The 22,149-nt window shown below is 42.7% G+C and overlaps 1 protein-coding gene across 2 annotated transcripts in view; it reads left to right on the top strand.

Moving 5' to 3' along the window:
* LOC137377723 (dachshund homolog 2-like) overlaps positions 1 to 22,149 on the top strand; it is a 408,325-nt gene that overhangs the window by 35,887 nt on the left and 350,289 nt on the right. The window contains exon 1 of one of the 2 annotated variants that reach the window (XM_068047688.1): positions 21,742 to 21,833. The exons of the other annotated variant lie outside the window; for it this stretch is intronic. Coding sequence (XP_067903789.1) covers positions 21,760 to 21,833 — 74 coding nt within the window. The 5' untranslated portion in view covers positions 21,742 to 21,759. Of the gene's footprint in view, positions 1 to 21,741; positions 21,834 to 22,149 lie in introns of those variants that run through there. 2 annotated transcript variants of the gene reach the window in all.

A 22,149-nucleotide genomic window follows, 5' to 3' on the forward strand; every position in this document is an offset into this window, starting at 1 on the left:
AAAGTGATTCCTGAAAACGCAGCCTACCGCTGACATCATCAGGCTGCGCCAAGGTGTGCACATGTGCAGACGGGCTCCTGCTCTCTGCGGGTGCGCTGCGTTCCGACTTGCCAGGACTGGTTAGCGCATGTGCCGATTACTTCATTGCGTGACGTGTGCATCGTCGGGCAACGCGCCTGGTTAGCCTCCGCTTCCCCCACCTTGCTGCTCTGCTCTTTTGGCCACTCTGCTCCCACCCTCCCCTCACTGCTCTCTCCGGCCGCTCCGCTCCCCCTCCCCTCACTGCTCTCTCCGGCCGCTCCGCTCCCCCTCCCCTCACTGCTCTCTCCGGCCGCTCCGCTCCCCCTCCCCTCACTGCTCTCTCCGGCCGCTCCGCTCCCCCCCCCCCACTCACTGCTCTCTCCGGCCGCTCCGCTCCCACTCTCCCCTCACTGCTTTCTCCGGCCGCTCCGCTCCCCCTCCCCTCACTGCTCTCTCCGGCCGCTCCACTCCCCCTCCCCTCACTGCTCTCTCTGGCCGCTCCACTCCCCCTCCCCTCACTGCTCTCTCCAGCCGCTCCGCTCCCCCCCTCACTGCTCTCTCTGGCCGCTCCGTTCCCCCCCTCACTGCTCTCTCCGGCCGCTCCGCACCCCCCCTCCCCCCCCCCCCTCACTGCTCTCTCCGGCCGTTCCGCACCCCCCCCCCTCACTGCTCTCTCCGGCCGCTCCGCACTCCCACCCCCCCCCCCCCCCCTTGCCGCTCCACTCTTTCAGCCGCTCCGCTCCCCCACTGTCCCCGGCCCGCTCCGCTCTCCACCCCCCGCCTCCCCCAGTCACCGGCCCACACTGCTCCCCCCCACCCTGCCGACCTGGCCCGCTCGCTCACTCGCTTTCTGCCTTCAGCCATTGTGTGCTGCCATGTGTTTCGGTCAGGTTGCCTTCGTGTGATTATTTGAGCAGCGCCATCTTTAGTCCTGGCAGCTGCCTGAAGTCGCAGACTGTGACATTTTAGTGGCGCATGCTGCATTTGCGCATGTGCTGCTGCAGTGCCACCTAGTGGTAGCATTGTCAGCAAACGCAGCCTTCCCTGGGGCAGCAATGACTGGCTCCCCACTCTGTACCCGCCTCCCTTCAGCTGATCTGCAACAGACAGCTCCTGAAACCCATGTGCCCCCTTCAAAACTTCACCCTCCAACTTAACAAGCTCTTAATGAGTTTTTTAAGTACTGTAATTGGCCTCAATGGGGAGGTGAGCGCAATCACTTATCCCACCCTCCCCCCACTGGGAACAGAGTCTTGAAACTGACAAGCCCATCATACTTACACCAAATTGTTTAGAAAGTGGCTGAAAGTTACTAAAATATTTCTCAGTGCTATTGGTGCTGTTATCCAGATTATCAGAACCAGCAGAATCCTTGATCCTATACTGTAGCATTTTGAGAATTGCATTGTACATTTTGTTCACTTGCTGCTAGCATGCACACATGAGCCAGCAGAGGGAGCTGAAAGAGAAAGTGAAAGTAAAACAGAATAAAGAAGACTCTATTATGTTCAACAGCTCTGTTTCTATCTCGTATCTCTTACTAAACTCAGCTAAACCTCACTTCAATGCCACGAACATCACATATACCATAGTACATTTTGACTTCCAACCATTGGCTCAGTTTTTGTGCCACAGTCTTTCAACTTCAAATGGCTCATAGTGTAGGCATACCACATAACAGCAATGCTTTACAACAAATGGCATTAAATTGTGATAAATATATATATTAATATACATCATTTTCTGATAGTGTGGAAAATGAAGTTTGCTTCATGATGTTTATCATGGTCTTGCTGCAGTTTCAACACAACAGCAGTTTGTCCATCGCTGTAATACAGCACTGAATTCACTGAAGCAATACATTGTCTGATTACCATAATGTAAAAATATTACATACCTTACTGATAATGAAAAATATATGCCCTGTCACAGAACTAAACGCCAACTTTTATCACCTGTGCTTCTACCCCAAACACAACTCAGTGCGAGTGCACCCAAAATGTGTTCTGTCTGAATGGACCTGAATCTGTTGGTATTTCTGAGTTCAGGTCATTATTAGTGTGGCCCTGATCTGCTGCTGGTACAAGAACATCCTTTGGAATGGGTGTGCACCCAAAAATGCAGTTAAGAATAGACCTGCATTAATGGTAATAGGCACTAGCTTCAGAGCCTTCTGGGGTGTTGTTCAAAAGCAGCAGCCTTGCTGTCCCTCCTTGCTGGCTCTGGAAAGAAAGCACTAACTTGGTTGGAAATGTGCAAATGATGTGGGGGGCCCATTCAATCTGAGGGGCTTTTGAAACAAATTCAAAGGCCCACCATCAGTGGGCAGTGCAGCGTTAGGGCCCCTGCCAGGCAGACCCAGGAAAATGAACCATTCTAACATCATTTCCTCTGACATTTACATCCACTTTGCATGTGGCTGCCTGTTTCTGCCACCCACACATATACTGGGAATATACCAGAAGTGCTCTTAAAATGCAAAAAGAGCAGAGACCCATCATAATAGGTGTCTGCCTTCTTTTCCTCTGATTTGTTGTCCTGCCCTGGTGCAATGTTGAGAAAAAAACAGCCCCATAACGACTGCAATAATATTTACCTCCTTTTTACAAAACATGGGGGTAACCTTATTTTTCTCTCCCCAAGATGTTTTATTCCCAGTTGTTATATATTCAGGATAAGAAAAGGCTATCGGGCCTCACATCTGCTTTCTCCACTTTCAGAAATCTCATCCATGCGTCTTTGCTATTCCTCTCTCCCAGGAGGTTTTGTTTCTCCCATGCTTCCTCACAGTGCGTTCGCAGTTTTTGGTGAAGACATCATTGCCACAGTACAGTCAGTGGAAATATTCCCTAATATCAAGTCACCAGTTACCAGCACCTAAACATTGGTCCTGGAATAACTAGCTGACTACTGAGCTCAACATCAGGGTGCCTCATAAACATCCCCTTCTGCCAGGTTCAAACATCAGGTTCTATTAGTGATATGAAAAGACATCATCAGCACAAACTTCTTATTACTGACTGAAACCATTAAAACATCAAAACAATATTTATTTTGATGATTTTTGCCTGCCCCACCCATTCACAGTTGTTATTTGTAAATATTTAGCTGGACTGCCATAGTACACGCTGGTTATTATCTTTCCACAAGAGCAGAGTGAAGAGTGATAACATACATGATACACTTTTCTTACACGTGTACATGCGCGCTCACACACATACAGGGCTGGAATTTGTGTAGAAGGCGGGGCTCCTGGCACCAGGTTGAAAAGGCTGGGGAATCCTCGCCTTGGCCTCTTTGTGTCCAACTACCCCCGGAGTGACCCTCCATTGCTTTTTAGTCTGTGTCTTGCGCCTGGATTCCTCTCCCTTTAAAGGCATGAATCCCACCTCCAAGAGCTGCCAGCCAATCACAGGGCTGGCAGCTAAGCAGTATCGGCAACGCCACCAGGAGTGGTGGCCACTGCCAGTATTGCAGAGGCCATGGACCCAGGCCCAGCGCCTACGGAGGAGGGACGCACCCCCAAGCCTGCAGGGAAGGCGCCCCCATTTAACAAGGCACTCTCCCTGGCTAGGTCCCAGCAGCGGCTGCAAGAGGCCCTTGTGGCCATTTAACGGCCTCAATTGTCCTCTGGGTGGAAAGGCCGTCGTTGGCCTATCCTGACCTCGGCAAAATCACTTGGCGAAGGGGGCGTTGATAGGCCCCCGCCACCTGTCGTGATTCTATGGGCTCTCCCACCTCCGACCTCGTCTCAAGGGGTCCCATAAAATCCAGTCCACAGACTTAATCCACAGTGGTTGGAAATCCCAGTACCTAAAGCCTGTGGGAAATTTGTCACTCAAACTCCAGGCCCCAGGCAAAAGCACAAATGTATGTGAGAAGAATCTTCTTGCGGGAATTATAACATTACAGTGGTGTTTGTGTAACATTTTATACACACTAATCTGAGTAAAAAAGAAAAATGGTGGTCAAAAACTAAGAGGAGGCATTATTTGAGCAACTTGGTTGTTTTTGTAGTACTTATGGCTCATGAATGGTAGCTGTGCACAAACAAAATTGAGAGGATTAATTGTTTAGCTTTCAACAAGTTGCTTGTTACTAGTTAGTTCCTTTTTTTTGTTTCTTTTGATTCATTTACAGTTAGTCAATTGAGTTTTTGGTTGAAACAGCTTAGCCGCTGTAACCAAGCAGGCTTGTTTTGCCCTGCAGGTCTGTGACTCATTTGATTTTAATGTATTTCAGGCCACATTTTCTGGTGTGACACCTTTGGGGGGGGAAAAGAAGAGAAAACGTTTAGTTAACACCTTTCATGTCATCAGGACATTCCAATGTGCTTGATACACTGTGAAGTACTTCTGAAATGTAATCACTGTTCGAATCTGGGGAAATATGGCAGCCAATATGTACAGAGCAAACTCCAACAAACAACAATGAAATAAATGATCAGATAATTTGTTTTAGTGATGTTGGTTTAGTTATAAATGTTGGCCAGGGCAATGGGAGAATTCCCCTGCCCTTGTTTGAATGATGCCTTCGGATCTTTTACGCTCACCTAAGACAGTAACTGGGCTTTGGTTTAACGTCTCATTCAAAAAACCAGGATCGCCAGTGGTACCTCTGCCAGTGTCAGTAGGGAACATGTGCTCAAGTCTCTGAAATGGGACTTTAAACCATGATATTCTGATCTAGAGGCAGGAGTGCTACCACTGAGCCAAGCCTGACACAGTATGAATGCATGAATCATGGAATCATAGAAAATACTTTATTATAGTAACTAGCAGATCTCCTGTGGTGTTGCTCAATAGTAGGCCATCAAGCAGTATATCTTCTAATGCATATTTCATTATTCTAATACTAAAGTGAAGTTGTGTGCAACTGTGTTACAAAATGCAATTTCTGCCTTAGGACAGCTGTAGCCTCGTTGCTGCCAGAAGATCAGTGTCACTCATATGTAGCAACAACCTGATGCTTCAGATAAATTGATATCATGTAACTTAATCTCAGGCTTGTATCATTTTTATCTGCTTTATTATCATTTTGGAGTTGTTGTAAAAATGTTTGAGGTCCAAATAAAGATTAGATTAGGTCTCACTAACTTTCAAACATTCACCGCTGATAGCAGTCAGCCACATTTTGACACATTGTGCTGAGATTTATTTTTGCCTGACTGGTCAGTAGCCCATGCAGTCTTCTAGGTTTCACATTTGCCTGTATGTCATTGAAAATAGTATTAGTCATAACACAAATTATTTTTCATATAGTTTACTGTACTGTTCTGTATTACCTTGCCTTTTGTGCATTGACCAATTCTAAACACTGAAAACAGGGCTCTGCAATTATTAATATTTCCATTTTTCCCAAACCTGTTTGCATAACACAATTTCTTGTTATGTCGGCAGTTTTTAATGAACCTGCATAAAGTAGGAACACCAATCAAAACTGCAAAAGGAAGCTATTATAATCGTCTAACCTGAAGTAACCAGTTTCTGGGGCATATTTGCTCAATGAGGTGGAACTTGGCATGTGTTGTGCCCCTTTCTGGGACATAAAATGGGCACAATGCATGCCAATTTATGAGTAGGATGGCCTGCATCCAATCTGCATAGGCATTGGTCCCAATGCTACATTCATGGGTTCCTTTTTTAGGCGACCCAGGAGGTTGCCAAAAATGGCTTTCGGCCTTTAAATATTTTAATTAACGACCTAACACCTGTTGAATACTCTCATCGAGGAATTAGTTGGCATTGAGCAGGGCAGGCGACACGCCTGACCCACTCAGATTTCTTCTGTGACCCCCTAGGTTGCCAATTGCAAGTAATTAAAAAAAAAAGTTATATATTTAAAAATCCATCCTGCGGAGCCAGGAGGAGCAGGAGCTCAGGAGTTGCTTGGTTGAGCTGCCTGCGAGCGCATGACCACCAGCGACAGCTCGCCCAAGTATGTTAACAAGACCAGAGGACCAATTTCTATCGCTCCTCGGGCCTCTCTGTTCTGACGCGTGCTTGTCACACAGTGCTGAGCCTGGGACAGAAGACGCGCCCAGACTAATTTCCAGGTGTAAAGTTAAAGAAAAATGTTTAACTAAACTCTCATTATAAACTAATTACAGCTTAGTTAAAACAGCTTAGAAATTATGGTAGACAATACGTAAGGTGTTAAATGGGTTTCAAATCTCTGCTAAAATAACACACAAAGGAATTTTATACAAAACCATTGAGTTCATCTAATAATATAATTAACAGTTATTTCTAGGCATTCCTTTTACTTGGAGTCTGAAATTGCAGGGTTTCTGCTCCACTGCTGGAAGAGTGGTAGTACATGTAGCCATGGACAGTAACTCTCTCAAATCTCAAAATGGGATCACTGACATGTTTGGCATCGACCCCAATTTGTCGGCAGGAAGGGGCAGACGCACTGTCACTCAACTAGTGGCAACCAGAGATCCTTCCCAGGTTGAAGAACATGTGGCTTGTGAGAGATTTTTGGTTCCAATGGGTGGCATAAAATAAGGCAATCACTGGCTGGCAAGCTCTGAGGCCTTTTCTGGGGTCTCACTGGGACCATGCCAGTTCATAGAGCAGACAACCTACCCATGTTGCTTCTCCACCACCCACCATTGGTAAACATCGGAAGCTCACAAAGGTGAAATCCAGGCAAAACCACCTGAATGGAGATTCACCCAAGTTGCTCAGTAGCAATGACTGGAATGTCGGGCACTTTGAGCTTGAGCTAGACCAGAAAATGTATCCCCTGATGACTTTATTATATTCTCCTGTATCAAACCAAATATTGTTGGAATTTTTTTTGACAAAAAAGCCTTAATGTCATACTGGTCCACCCCAAATAAAACTGGATTTCTGCCACTGTTAGATCTGAATTTCATTGACGGTTATGGGAAGGTCTCGCATTCAATAAGCGGGGAGCCCAGGGAAAAAGTGGCCTCAAACTTCCTTGTGGGGCCCAGAGGAGCAGCTTTGGCACCTAAAGAAAAGCAAGAAAAGTGTAAAACGAAGTGCTTATTTTGGTCTCTTCTGGCCACAGATCTTCACCTGTCTTTACCTGACGCAAAAGCCACAATGAGTTTCTCATTCAGGCCGTTGATTAAAATAATAGTCTGTTGCTTAATGATACCAAGAACCTTGACCTGCATATTTAAAGAAGAGCCTCTCCGGCTTCAACAGGGTCTCTTTACCATCTGTTCAGAAGAGCAGGTTAAAATGGAAGACAGCAGCAAAGCAGCAGGTTTTTTTCACAGTTAAATCTCCCAGCTGATTTTAAGTGCCTGCCCACCCAGTTTCAATCAGGCAGGTAGGGTTAAAATCACCCCTTTAGCTGTAGTCATAAAGTCTTGTCTCAACTCAGACTCACTCAAAACAGAATATTTAGCTGTATTCACTATTATGGGAAGTTACTTTTTAAATAGGCCAATAAGAAAGGACTGGCCTGCTCAAAATATCCCACATTGTGAATGAAGCTAAATAAAAATTGTACTGTTTTTGACAACGATTTTAGACAAGTTGAGATGAGTAAAATATTTGGAACCAGCAGAGTTAAAAGGGCACAGAATATTAGGGGATATGCCTGACATGGAGCTGTTGGTGCTTGGTGATAACATTACGGCATCCAATTAGTCAGTAACTTCTTTCCCTTGTTCAATTCTGAAAAGACTTTAATTATTTGAAATGGTCAATATTAATTTGAAGTGTCATTCGGCAGAATAACTTGGTATTGATGACAAACATGGAGGAATGCATTAATCAGCAACAACATCTCTCAGAATTTCAATGCAGCCCTGCTCTTTTGGACTCTATGGAACAATGACTGTTTCAGGGCAGTTGAAACATAATGAAAATAGGAGAGCTGCTGCTCTGTATGGTGAGCAAATGATTAATAAAATTCAACAAAAATGTAACATTCATTAATCTTTCACATCAGAGACACCAGAGGGTAGAGTTTCTGCTTTGGACGCAATCAGCGATCTCTGCGCCCATTTTGAGAAGTGATTTTTTTTTCTCTCGAGTTTCCACTCTAACTCATTTGCATATTGCTGATCACAAAAAATTTGCTTTAAAAACTATTCTTTGATATATTTGAGGGTGGTAACTTGGTGCAGTGTTAATATGGGTGTGGCCATTTTGTGGGTAGCGCCAGTTTCCAGTGCAATGTTTTATAAACTAGGGCAAGGGATCGTGGAAACTCGAGTTGCACTGAACATAAGCTGCACTTAAAATTCCGTGATCTTTTGCACAGATTTCAGACAAATTGTGCAGGAGAAACCAACGCAATCTAGCAGAAACTCAAACCCCCATCCCCAATGCATATCTCAGTGAAGTCCTTATTGTGAATATTACTGAAATACAATTCAAAATGCTGGAAATACACAGAAGCTCCATTAGCATCAAAAGAGAAGAGCCCGTCAACAAATTAAGTTTGATGAAGGGATCCACATGAAAAGTTAGCTTATCTTTCTTCTTTCAGATGCTGATGGACCTGATTTTTCCCCGCTGCATTTTCTGTTTTTATTTTAGATTTCCAGCATCCACAGTTTGTTTTTCTTTTAACTGGAAACATAATTTTACTGATGAGGATTTAGAGATGACATTTGAGCTTTTCTGGTCCTGGTACTAATGCATGGGAGCACGATTTCACATGGGCCAACTCCTGCTTATTCAAGGAGAGAACCCAGCTCTTATGGACTCGATCCTGGCAACATGGGGAGATAACAATTGTACATCAGTGGTCTTTAAAACAATCCATTTGAAATCATTTTTAAGAAAATCTTTCCTTTTTAATTTCTGAATTAACCACGTAGTTTTCCTTTCATGCACATCTGAAGGGAATATTCAGTGGGATAGTCATGAAAAATTAGGCACCTCTCGGAAGGAATGAGGTTAAATTAATGCAGAAAGATGGCCCTAGTGGAAAATTTGATGGTGGGTGTTTCCAGGAGGCACCTGGCAGGAACGATTTGCATCCAAATTTAGCCAGAGGTACTAATTCTGCCTGTTGAAAAATTACCCTTCTGATGTAGTACAGTTAGTTGTCTTGATATTTATTGAGTGTCAAACCATCCATTCCATTATGTTAGTTAATTAGTGATTTATTACAGCATCCATCAGTATTATATCTGACCACCTGACTTTAAATAGTTAACTATGAACTGAAACATTGAAAACAAAATGACTTCCTCTCCATCACTATTTGCATGTAAGTGCAGTTTCTTTAGTATTATTTGCATTAATATTGCTTTTAGTTTGGGTAAGTTACATGTTAAGAAATGTACTTTGAAATTGTTGGTGCAAAAGACTAGAATACCAATAAAGAGCTTTAATGTGCATGAAACATCCCTTCAGTTTCTATTTATTCCATAAAACTAAATACCCAAATATCCAATTTGGCTCTATAGATGCGACCATATAATCTAAGCTGGCACTTCACTGCAATATTAAGGGAGGGTTACGTTGTTGAAGGTGCTGCCTTTCAGATGAGACACTAAACTGGATTAGATGGATATAAAAGATCTCATGCCATATATTGAAGGGGAGTTGGGAGGGGAAGGGTCTTCGGGTGCCCTGGCCAACATTTACCCATTAATCAATACCTCCAAAACTGATCATCAATGACACAGCACACAAGGCAGCCATTCGGCCCATCATGCCTCTGCCAGCTCTTTGATAGAACTATCCAATTAATCCCACTCCCCTTGCTCCTTGCCCATAGCCCTGTAACTTTTTTTCCCTTCAAGTATTTATCCAGTTTTCTTTTGAATGTTGATATTATATCTGCTTCAACCGCCCTTTCAGGTGTGCATTCCAGATCACAACAACTCACTGTATATAAAAATATAAGTTTCCTCATGTCATCTCTGGATGTTTTGCGAATCACCTGAAACCTGTGTCCTCTGGTTACTGTCCCTTCTGCCACGGGAAACAGCAGCTCCTTATTTAGTCTATCAAAGCCATTCATATATCTCAATGTGCTGAATTTTATTCAGGCGCTGTGCTGTGTGGTGGCGCCCTTTGAACTCGGTGGGGTGCCCACATTCAGCGGCTGCTGAGGAGCCCCAGCGATATTTCGCGTGGGGGCTCATTTAAATAGTGGGGGTCGAGCGTCCCCGGAAACGGTGTCCGGTGCCACCGTGCATGCGTCGGTGCCATTTTTAAAGGGCTTGAAGCCTTTAGAATTAATTCAAATTTTTAAACACAAAACAGTTTTTTAATAAATATAAAATGACGTGATGGAGGCCTTTGCCCAAACCTCCCAATGGTCATTTCGTTACCCGAAATGGCCAACAATTGATATTTCATAGACCCAAACTTTCCCCCCAACCTTCAATCTTTTGCTCTTCAACCCCTTCCCAGCATCCCCACATCCAATAAAAATTGATTTTCCCGCTCCTCCACCCCCCTGCCCTGAAATTTTTATTACTCCCCCCTCCCCACCAGGTTCTCGCCTTGGAAGTTCCGAAGGCACGCGAAGGCCGAACAGAGGCCATAGGATGGCAGGTAAATCAATTTGAATATATTTAATTGCAATCTGCATATGGAGATGAAGGGCCCACCGCAAGGTGGTGAAGGGACCACACAGAGGTCCCATTGCCACCAGTAATATATGGTGGGCCCTTCTTGACATCATGAGTCGAGGTGGACCTCTCCCCACAGCATTTTACCTGCTGCCACACCACGACCTGCGGCGTCAAGGAGCTGGTAAAAATTCAGTCCACTGTTAAATGGGATCTTACTGTGCAAAATTGGCTGTCGTGTTTGCCAATCTAACAATAATTGCACTTGAAAAGTCTTCTAATGAATGCAAGGTGGTTAAATGCTAATTCTTTCTTTCTACTATAATGAATCCTTTTAGTGAAATAATCTACAGTATACAAATGTGAGATTGTATTTCAGGAAACGCATTGCAAATGCAGCAATTAATAATAAACGTGTTTCATATCAGATGTGAAGGAGGGGGGAGCAAACCTAAACTACTGTAATGGGAGAATGCTTTACACATTTCCTACTGCATCCGGGTTATGGATTTTAGAACTCTGCAACAACATTTTCACTTTTGTATCTATATTTTTCTACCAAATTCAGAATGAATAAACATGCAAGCTATAATCATGGTATAATAGAAAAAAGGCTGTTAAAAACAGCTTTATTTTCAGTTGATGTAACCACTTCGAAAGACTGCAGAAATATTGCATTGTTTGAGGGCTATCATAACCCTCTAGGAATATAGAACAATGTCATTATTTGTGTCAGTCAATAAGGTAATAATTATATAGAAATCTGCAGGCCACTGCCGATGTTCAACACCACTCTGTGTTAATGCAATGAAGAGTCAGGGAGAGTTTAAATGTAAAGTAATATTCCACTTATTTATATTGTCCCAATTTTCTTTTCAATTTTAGTCTGCCTCCCAAATGCTCACACTGTCCAATTCAGGAGGGTGAACACTCGAACTCAGGCACCATTATGGAGACACCATGCTGCTGCTTAGTTAACCCACTAGGAGGCACTCTAATGCTGCATGCAAATCAAATTTATCACATTCGTTTTTTCCTCAATGATTTTCCCTCCTTCCTTCCACATTTCAAGCCCTTGCTGGGGTGTGGTTCTATGGGCAATGGTTCACCTCCAGTACCTTGCCCTGTGGTTCCGTGCAAGCACTGACTGTGAAAGTTGATAGTGTAAGCACTGACTGCAAGTATTGGCAGACTATTTGACCACAGCCAAGCCTGTGCCTGTCCTCTCCTGATAACCACTTTTATGCATATCCAGCAAAGGTTTCTGGATAACAGTCAGGAGCAGGAACCCTGGCTGATTTTCTTGGCCCTAAACCTATAAGGCACTGAGTTCAGTTACAGCACCCTACCACCACCGCCTTTTTAAGGTGTTTAGCAGAGAAGAGACATCAAACGTGGGGTCTTTCTGGTTTATATGGTTTAGCTGTTCACTGGATAAACGTGGTGAGCCACTGATTGCATTCACAAGATAGAACAAATTTTCAAACTAAGCAAAGGTATCCAATAACCTTTTACAAAAATCATATTTTGAATGCTTGCATTGGATTTGCAGCCAGTATAGTAAACTTTGGAGGCAGCTACAATCCAGAGTAAAATGCCCATACTCAGATAAGTAATTCTTCCTCGGATATTGAGTTGGTATGAACAGTTTTCGTAACATGCACATCTTGAGATGGGAGCTTACTTCTGAGGCTTGAAAGGCTCTGCAGCACAATGTGTCATCATTCATTTAATACATCATCTGAAGATGAGCAGCAGGAACTCCCTGTTTTAATTCCATTTGTTGTATCAACTTTCTTTGTGACTTTCAAACCAGGAGCACATCCCTCTCATAAATTACTATAACAAAATAGAATGAAAAAATCATGTGTTGTGCTGTGTTCTTAATTCTTCATTAAATGATAACTGCAGGCTCTATATTCGGATTCAACACAAACGCTATTTATTATCTTATGTTCATTGCAATGAGCTCTACACATTGCTCAGAACCAGGTCTTTTCTATGCTGATGTGTGTTATGTCTGCAGGCCATGTGTTCAGTGTGTCTCTCAAAATGGTGTCTCCTCTTTATATATGTATGATGATGTCATCAGTTGCATCCGTGGCCTGGTCTTTTAAAGGTATGGTTTCTTAAAGGTAAAGTCAGCATTACACTACATTACATTACTCCCTTCTTTTAAATTTAAAGTTTCCCCTTTGCTTTAAAGATTATCACTTGCTCTCTAGCTACTTAATCATGCAAAATTATAATGAACAAAACTTGGTTGCACTGAAGTTTGAAACTTGGAAGGGAGGCACATCACCCTCAATACCAGACATTATTTCCACCTGGCTTCCTTTATCATTGATGCATGAATAGCCTTTAAATCAGACAGGTAATCAATGAAGTCTCGATGATCTTCTCTGTTGCAATATCGATCTTGGCTGTGCTTGATTTGGCTGAACTGCTTCTTGAGTTGTCGCAGGTGTGAATTCATCGAAATCGTCTTCATCCCTTTCTTCTGGAATTGGTTTAGCATTTACTGTTTTGAAGAAGGTTACATTTCTCTTCACACTGTAGTTTCCTCTCTTCGTTGTGCTCATGCTTCCTTTTCTCTGAACTACCGTAAACGCTCTTGGGTCAAATGGTGAGCTAATTTTCAATATTTTCTCTCACCGAAGCAGAAATTTGTTTCCTTCTTTTATCTTGCAAATTTTGCATGCATCCATCGGTCTGTATGCATCTTTATCCTCTATTTTTGACTCTTGTCTCTATCCCTCAAGTTTTCCGTTGAGTGAGTGTAGGGTTGAGTAGGCGTGAATTGTGGCAGTTTGCACTTTATCTGTCTTCTGACAGTATTGATCATGATCAGCTTCAATTCACTGACAGTTTCAAAACTTAGCAGATTTCCTTTGTTTGAATCCATAACATGGAGCTCAGTCTGACTTGTGGACCCATGGGAGAAATTGAGAGTAACTTGGATCATCCCTAGGACCAGTAGAGGGATATCCGATCCGTAAAGAAGATTTTATATATCGGCTTGATCATTTGCAGTTTCTGTAACTCGTGGAATGTCGGGGCATCCATTATGTTGACTGATGCTCCTGAGTCAATTACAGCTGAGATTGTCAAATTGCCTATGAACACATCGCACATGGGCAGGCGTCAGTATTTGTGGTTGGGAGCAACAAAATCTTTTTTTGTGCTGTGAATATGTAAGCTTCCTGCTGGCATTCAACTCTATTAATGTCTTCTGCAGGCTTTAACCGGCATACTCTTGCAAAATGTTCCATTTTTCTGTAGGCTTTACACTTCTTTCCTGTCGCAGAACAAGTTTTATAGTGAGAATATGCAGAAGTACAATGATTGCATGTTCTAATGTGAACTGATTGTAATCTCTTGTCTTGGTCTTCTTTGACATGCCTTGAGTCTTTCTCTGGCTTTCCTCTGTTGCCTAGCGTTTGGTGTGTTTCTCTGGTGAAATGGACCTCTTGTGGCATTCACGGGTTCTGTTGACGATCCTGACCTGGCCTCAGGAGATTCTCATCTTATGTTATTTGCCTCTTTCCCTTCTAAGACTTTGGCTTGCCTTTTGCTGACTTCCAGCATTCTGTCAATATCGAGTAACGTTTGCAAGTTTAACAATTCACCCTCTCTAAGAGCAGGCCTTCTTAGTCTTGGTGATTGGCAGGCCATAATGATCTGGGAGATGATTTCTTTGTCCACATCTGTGAAGTTGCAATTCTGGCTCAGACTTCTGAGTCCAGTCACGTAGTGGTCAAGGGTCTTGAACGTATCTTGCTTTGCTTGCCTGAAGACATAAAGTCATAGGGAGGATTTGCCCTCAGTTGAAAATAGCTTGTTAGAGCATTCTTTGCTGCATCATAATCATCATCGGTTCTAGTGTCAGTGAGTGTATCGAAGATATCGTTGACTTTTGGTCCAGCATAGTGTAGGAGTAACGCGTTTTCTTGGGGGTGTATTGACAGAGTGTCACCATTAGGTGTTCGAATCTTGCTAGACTCTTGCTCCAGTGTGGCCCTGGGTTGCTGTCCATCTGTAAAGGCTGCAAAGACGGGCAATTGCTGTGCGCACATGGTGATTGCTTTTGCTTAAATCTGGAATTATCGATACAAGTCTTCTGTATGTTCCTAGGTTGTCTGTGTGGTTTGCCTACTTGCAAACCCTTTTTTTCTTAAAATGGCTAGTGTGTTCAGGTTTGCACCCCTTTTAATAATTAATTTACGGTGGAATCATGTTTATTTTCCTTATTTCTGCGTACCTGCAAAACTTTATTTCTGTTCCAGTGCACATTTTTTTTTCTGATCCAGTCCTGGTTTTCTCTTGACTTTTTTTCCCCCCTGTGTTTTCTGTCCTTGGAACCTTCTGTGCTTTTTTTTTTGCATTTTTTTCTCCTTGTTACCAGAAAATGTAGTGTTGTGCTGTGTTCTTAAGTCTTCATTAAAGACAGACGCAGGCTTTATATTCTGATTCGACACAAACACTATGTTATCAAACTTATCTACATTACACTGAGCTCTACAAATTGCTCAGGTCCAGGTCTTTTCCACACTGTTGTCTGTGTTATGTCTACAGGCCATGTGTTCAGTGTGTTCAAAATGGTGTCTCCTTATATATGTATGATGATGTCATCAGTTGCATCACTAAACTACATTATAAATAGGAAAGACTTAAAAAAAAAAGGAAATCTTTGACATTACTAACTGAATAGAAAACATAATATGTTTAGCATTTTTTTAAAGAAACGTCCCAAAACTATTTATTCTAGTTTTGGTGTTGGTTGTATTGGAGAACTCCCCACCAACCACCACCACCCCTCCTCCCACCCCCCGGGTTTGAATAGTACCATTGGACCTTTAGCATCCATCTGACCCATTGAACTGGCAGATGGTGTCTTGGTTTAACATTTCATTGAAAGGATAGTACCCCCAACAATGCAGCATCCCCTCAGGACTGCACTGAAGTGTCACCCTTGCTTATGTGATAAAATCCTCCAGTTGGATTTGCAGCAACACCCTTCTGACTCAAAGATGAATGTGCTACCCAATTGAGTCAAGCTGGCATTTAAACTTTAATACACTCTGACTGTTATTTTTGCTACCTGTTTATTTGGGTACAGAAAAGCTAATGTAATCCTGAAAAAGTCAAATTTTGCAGTTTTTTTTGTGAGATGTATTGGCATAAAACATATTTACAACCCTTATCTGATTAAACTATGTGATAAAATCTTCAATTAAAAACAGAAAATGTCTGAACGAGGAAGGTAGCTTAATGTAGATGGGGCCCAACTCTGAGCAAAGGTACAAGTCAAAACTTTAACCTATCTTTAAATTTCAGAGTTCCAGCCTTAAACTTTGCACTTTTATCTCTATTTGTAGAAACTTCATCTTTTTTTCTCTACTGAGACTGAATGTTAAGAGTTTGTACAAAAGTGAAACTGTAATCCTTTCTTGCTTGGTATTCATTTCTGCTCTTTGCCCTGGAGATGAGACACATTGAGGATCAGCATGTTATTGAAACTCCTGAACAAATATTGAGTAATTTGTGCAACCACAAGGGTAATGTGAACTTCACACAAAGGGGGAAAAAAGGTTGATATTGCAGTGTAAAATGATGACATCAGCAAATAAGGAGAAGAGCCTTCTCATGTATGACAAATAAGCACACAATTAGAGAGATCATTAACACAGACTTATACACTAAAATATACACACAGAACTGTTTGAGCTGAGCCCTCACTTTCGCAAAAGGGAAAAAAACTAGATTATATGCAGCTGAGTAAGCGCTAATTTTCTCCGAGGAGGTCAGTGTCTCTTGAAGGCTAGGTTCAGGAGTGAAATAATTACTTAACAGCGTGTAAACAATTGGAAATTTGAAGTGCAGCTTCGCAATGAGAGACTTCTTCTCTCTGAGCTCCACTGGGACAGGCAGCAGAGAAATTTGATTAAATGTTGCCCAGGTCCTGACCCTGTCTAAACATGCTGCAGCTCTCAGCATTAATCAAAGAATGTAAAAAATTTCTGACCTTGTGGTATATTTGGAATCATGTGAGCCAGTTAGGAATGGGAACTTGATTACAACAAGTGACTTTGAAGAACATGGAGTGCCTTTGATTCCTTTGACTAATTTAGTATATAAATATTTAGTGATGCCTGAATGTTGTGAGAGGTATGCAAGGGCTACTTTGACCATTACACAGCTACTCATTGACAGTTGTGAAGGTAGAATTCTTTGCAAAATCTTCAAAGTAGTTCCCTCCAAAAAATTAAAAAGTTGGTTCTTGCTGGAAGCAAACGCATAACACAGGGAGCAGATTGATCACCTGCCTCCCTTCATTCTTGTTCACTTCCTAGGTTTCTTATTGCTTAAGCTTATCCGCGACTGTTGTGAGTCCATTTTTTGGGCTGTTGGTTGTTTAGTTGAGGGAATATTGTGCACTGACAGAATCGGACATTGGTTCGGGTGCGATGGGATGAGAAACCATCCTCTGAGTGTGTTTCATCTCATCAAATCCAATAAACACTCTACATTTTCCACCATCTGGATCATATGAGCACCTATAATTAATGCAGAATTTGATCATCATTGTTCTCTATACCTCTCTGGGCAATGCATCTTTTTAACACAATCTTTTGAAACAGCTACAGATAATAAGAGAAAATCCGAGTTTGCATGGCTTGTCACAGTACAACTAGATCCACAAAATCAATACAAAATTTTTAATAAATATTCTAGATAATAGTTAAATGTTAATTTCAGTGATAATTTTTAGTGATTTGTCCAACAGACTTCGAAATGACAGTCAGCACAGTGCTGCCGTGCATTTTTCTTGTCCCGCATTCATGTTCTATATTTTATTGATTAAATAAATATTGTTTCCAAAGTGCCTTTTTTTGAAGTTACAAAAGAGTTCACTATTTAAAAAGTGGTAGGGTCAGTGTATGCAGGAAAATGTGCATGGCAAGTTGTTTTTTTGTTCAGGGAGGGAGGAGCTAGAGGCTCGGTACATCATATTAGTCACAATGATGTTACTACATGCATATGATGTGATGATGCACATTTGGCACATTTTGCATTCCATCGTTACATTAGATCACTCTCGCTGACATCTTCGCAACTTTACTCAGAAAGTAATTGAGTCATGCTGACCAGGAAGGTCCCAGCTTCGATCCTTGGCCTGTGTTGAGCTTGTGGATCTCAGCCAGACTAGTCACAACTAGCTTTAGCATTCCTGGGAATCATCCAGGATCACTGGCCAGTCAGCTCTGCTGGATGTTGAGTGAGAACAGTGTCGGATTTGGTGTTGATTTCCCTTCCTCATAGTTGAATAGCCTGCCAATGCTCACCTGAATGATTTGCCTATGGCCATTTATGAGGGGAGAGGAGGAAATTAAAAAGCAATTTTTATCTCTGGACAATGGAATTATAAATAAATAAAAGGTTGAAAAACATTTTCTTGGACAGGTATTGACCCGTAAAAGTACCGATTCTGTGTTTTACCAGTCAACATAAATGGGATTTTATTTCTCTTTATTTACCCCAAGCTACAATGTGTTGAATCAAAGATTACTCTGGTGCAAATCTGTACTTACTCAGATTGCTTTCCAACAAACACTGACATTAGACAGATGCTGCAAAATCTAAATAGACTGAAAAATATCAACAAAAGCAAAATACTGCAGATGCCGGAAATCTGAAATCAAAACAAAGTGCTGGAAATACTCAGCAGGTCTGGTAGCATCTAGCATCTGTGGAGAGAGAAACAAACTTAACGTTTCTGGGCTGTGACCTTTCATCATCGGATGAAAGGTCACAGACCTGAAACCTTAACTCTGCTTCTCTCTGCACAGATGCTGCCTGACCTGCTGAGTATTTCCAGCACTTACGTTTCATAAATTAAAAACAGAATCAATGCCAGTTAATCCTTGGTGAACTAATTTCAAAATATTCCTTCCTGGATGGCAACATGTTTGTATGCTGTGGTAAATCAACCGTTAAAATGTAAAATAAAACTAATATGAAAACATATTATTTGACCTGACCACAAAATGTGTTATGACCATAAAAATGTAAAATCTGAGAGACTGATCATGAACTCTGGGAACCAGTAACAATATTGTTAAAGAATTGACCTGCTTGAAAAGCTGAGTAAAGGAATCTTGAACTCATTTGCTGTGGATGCCAAGCTAATAAAATCCTTTCTCATAAACATTCTAAAATTTGTTGAAGTTTTTCATGGTTGAACCTTTTGTCGTCCCTAGAAATCATATTTCACCAAAATGGCATTCGCTTTAAGGGGAAGCTATCTGCAGAGATCAATTGAGGTCAATTTTATCTCTTGTCCAAAGTCATGTGTAAATTCACTAACCCTCCATTGTGCACAGAACTGCTCATTATTTGTGTGATATCGTAGCAACGTGTGTCAGATACTTTGCATCTATGTTGTCAGTTTGTATAAAGGAGGAAAGCTAAAAGGAGCTGGCATTGAAGTAAGTGCCCATTCCTTTTTCTTTATAATGTGGGAACAATGAAGATTGGCCTAAGTAATAGTTTTTATTTGTTTGTGGGATGTGGGTGACGTAGGCCAGCATTTATTGCCCATCCCTAATTGCTCTTGAGAAGGTGGTGGTGAGCTGCCTTCTTAAACCACTGCAGTCCATTTGGGGTAGGTACACCCACAGTGCTGTTAGGGAGGGAGTTCCAGGATTTTGATCCAGCGACAGTGAAGGAACGCCGATATAGTTCCAAGTCAGGATGGTTTGTGGTTTGGAGGGGAACTTGCAGGTGATGATGTTCCCATGTATCTGCTGCCTTTGTCCTTCTAGGTGGTAGAGGTCGTATGTTTGGAAGGTGCCTTGGTAAGTTGCTGCAGTGCATCTTATAGATGATACACACTGCTGCCACTGTGCATTGGTGGTTAAGGGAGTGAATGTTCAAGTTGGTGGATGGGGTGCCAATCAAGCGAGCTGCTTTATCCTGGATGGTGTTGAGCTTCTTGGGTGTTGTTGCAGATAGTTTTTGAGCACAGGTCTTCAGTACTACTGCTGGAATGTTGTCAGGGCCCATAGTCTTTGCAGTATCCAGTGCCTTCAGCCATTTCTCGATATCACTTGGAGTGAATCAAATTGGCTGAGACTGGCACCTGAGATGCTGGGGACCTCAGGAGGAGGCCGAGATGTATCGTCCACTTGGCACTTCTGGCTGAAGATGGATGCAAATGCTTCAGTCTTGCCTTTTACACTGATGTGCTGGGCTGCCCATCACTGAGGATGGGGATATTTGTGGAGCCTCCTCCTTCTGTTAGTTTAATTGTCCACCACCATTCACGACTGGATGTGGCAGGACTGCAGAGCTTAGATTTGATCCGCTGGTTGTGGGATCACTTAGCCCTGTCTATCACATGCTCCTTCTGCAGTTTGGCACGCAATTTGTCCTGGGTTGTAGCTTCACTAGGCTGACACCTCATTTTTAGGCATGCCTGGTGCTGTTCCTGGCATGCCCTCCTGCACTCTTCATTGAACCAGGGTTGATCCCCCAGCTTGATGGTAATAGAGTCATAGAGTGACACAGCACTCAAACAGGCCCCTTGGCCCACCAAGTCTGTGCCGACCAACAACCACCCATTTATACTAATCCTACATTAATCCAATATTCCCTACTACATCCCCACCATTCTCCTACCACCTACTTACACTAGGGGAAATTTACAATGGCCAATTTACCTATCAACCTGCAAGTCTTTGGCTGTGCGAGGAAACCGGAGCACCCGGCAGAAACCCACGCGGTCACAGGGAGAACTTGCAAACTCCACATAGGCAGTACCCAGAACCGAACCCGGATCGCTGGAGCTGTGAGGCTGCGGTGCTAACCACTGCGCCACTGTGCCATAATGGTTGAGTGAGAGATATGCCGAGCCATGAGGTTACAGATTGTGGTTGAGTACAATTCTGCTGTTGCTGATGGCCCATAGTGCCTCATGGATGCCTAGTTTTGAATTGCTAGATCTGTTCGAAATCTATCCCATTTAGCACGGTGGTGGTGCCACACAACACGATGGTGGATATGCTCAATGTGAAAGCAAGACTTTGCCTCCACAAGGTCTGTGCGGTGGTCACTCCTACGATACTGTCATCGACAGATACATCTACGACAGGCAGATTGGTGAGGACAAGTTTTTCCCTCTTGTTGGTTCCCTCACCACCTGTCACAGACCCAGTCTAGCAGCTATGTCCTTTAGTATTCAGGCAGCTCAGTCAATAGTGGTACTACCAAGCCCCTCTTGGTGTTAGACATTGACGTCCCCCACCCAGAGTACATTCTGTGCTCTTGTTACCCTCAGTGCTTTTGCTACCCTTAGTGTTTCTTCCAGTTGGTGTTCAACGTGGAGAAGCACTGATTCATCAGGTGAGGGAGGGCATGCCCAGCATTGATGGTGGTGGTGCTTAGGACATTGTCTGTAAGGTATGATTCCGTGAGTATAACTATGTCTGGCTGTTTCTTGCCTAGTCCATGGGCCAATTTTGGCACAAGCCCCCAGATGTTAGTAAGGAGGACTTTGCAGGGTCGACAGGGCTGGGTTTGCCATTGTCATTTCCAGTGTGTAGGTCGATGCTGGGTGGTCCATCCAGTTTTATTCCTTTTCTTAGATTTCTTAGTGGTTTGATACCATTGAGTGGCTTGCTAAGCCATTTCAGAGGGCATTTAAGAGTCAACCACATGTGCGTCTGGAGTCACATGTAGGCCAGACCAGGTATAGACAGCAGATTTTCTTCTCTAAAGGACAGTTGTGAACCAGGTGGGTTTTATAACTATCGACAATGGTTTCATGGTCACTATTGGACTAGCTTTTAATTCCAGATTTGTTAATTGAATTCAAATATCACCATCTGCCCTGGTAGGATTCAAACTCATGTCCCAAGAGCATTAGCCTGAGCTTCTGGATTACTAGTCCAGTGACATGACCACTGTGCTCAGTTCCATCATCACTAAAAACTTTTTGTTAAAAAACTGTAACTGAAACAGTACTGCATACAAATGGAATGTGCACGAGTTAATTTTTGAATGGGTTTAACTTCTGTGATAACTTACTGACTTCTTCTTAAGCTTTTACTGGTGCTGCCGTACATTGGTTACCAATGATATGAGCAACAGTATCCCAGAAAGATTCTGCCGCTAATTTTTTCTTGCTTGCTGGGGAAGTGTCTGATCTCTACTTGATGCCTTTTCAGACTGACAGAATTGAGAACTCAGCAAAACTGGAGATTGAGCCTGCATGTCACTATTCCATGAGGTATGCTTTGGTAGTCTGGTCTGTTCCACCACGCAGATTCTGTGCATACAGTCTATTGGCAGCTAAGAGTGAAGAACTGATGGTAATTAAATGCTGAGAGCACTGGTATGCCAATCAACACAGCTAAGTTGAATTGAAAAGTTTTGCTGCATTTTATCTTCTTGATTTGGATACATGATGAGGTTTAAACTGACATGCTTTTAGGGGGCAGAGCTTTATGCCCATATTTAACATCTGAAGGGTCGGTTTATTGTTACATTGAGGGAGGAATTGGTTTAGATTTAATCTTGCCATCAATGACAAAATAAGTGAATAA

This window comes from Heterodontus francisci, chromosome 15, assembly GCF_036365525.1.
Source record: "Heterodontus francisci isolate sHetFra1 chromosome 15, sHetFra1.hap1, whole genome shotgun sequence".
NCBI lineage: Eukaryota > Metazoa > Chordata > Chondrichthyes > Heterodontiformes > Heterodontidae > Heterodontus > Heterodontus francisci.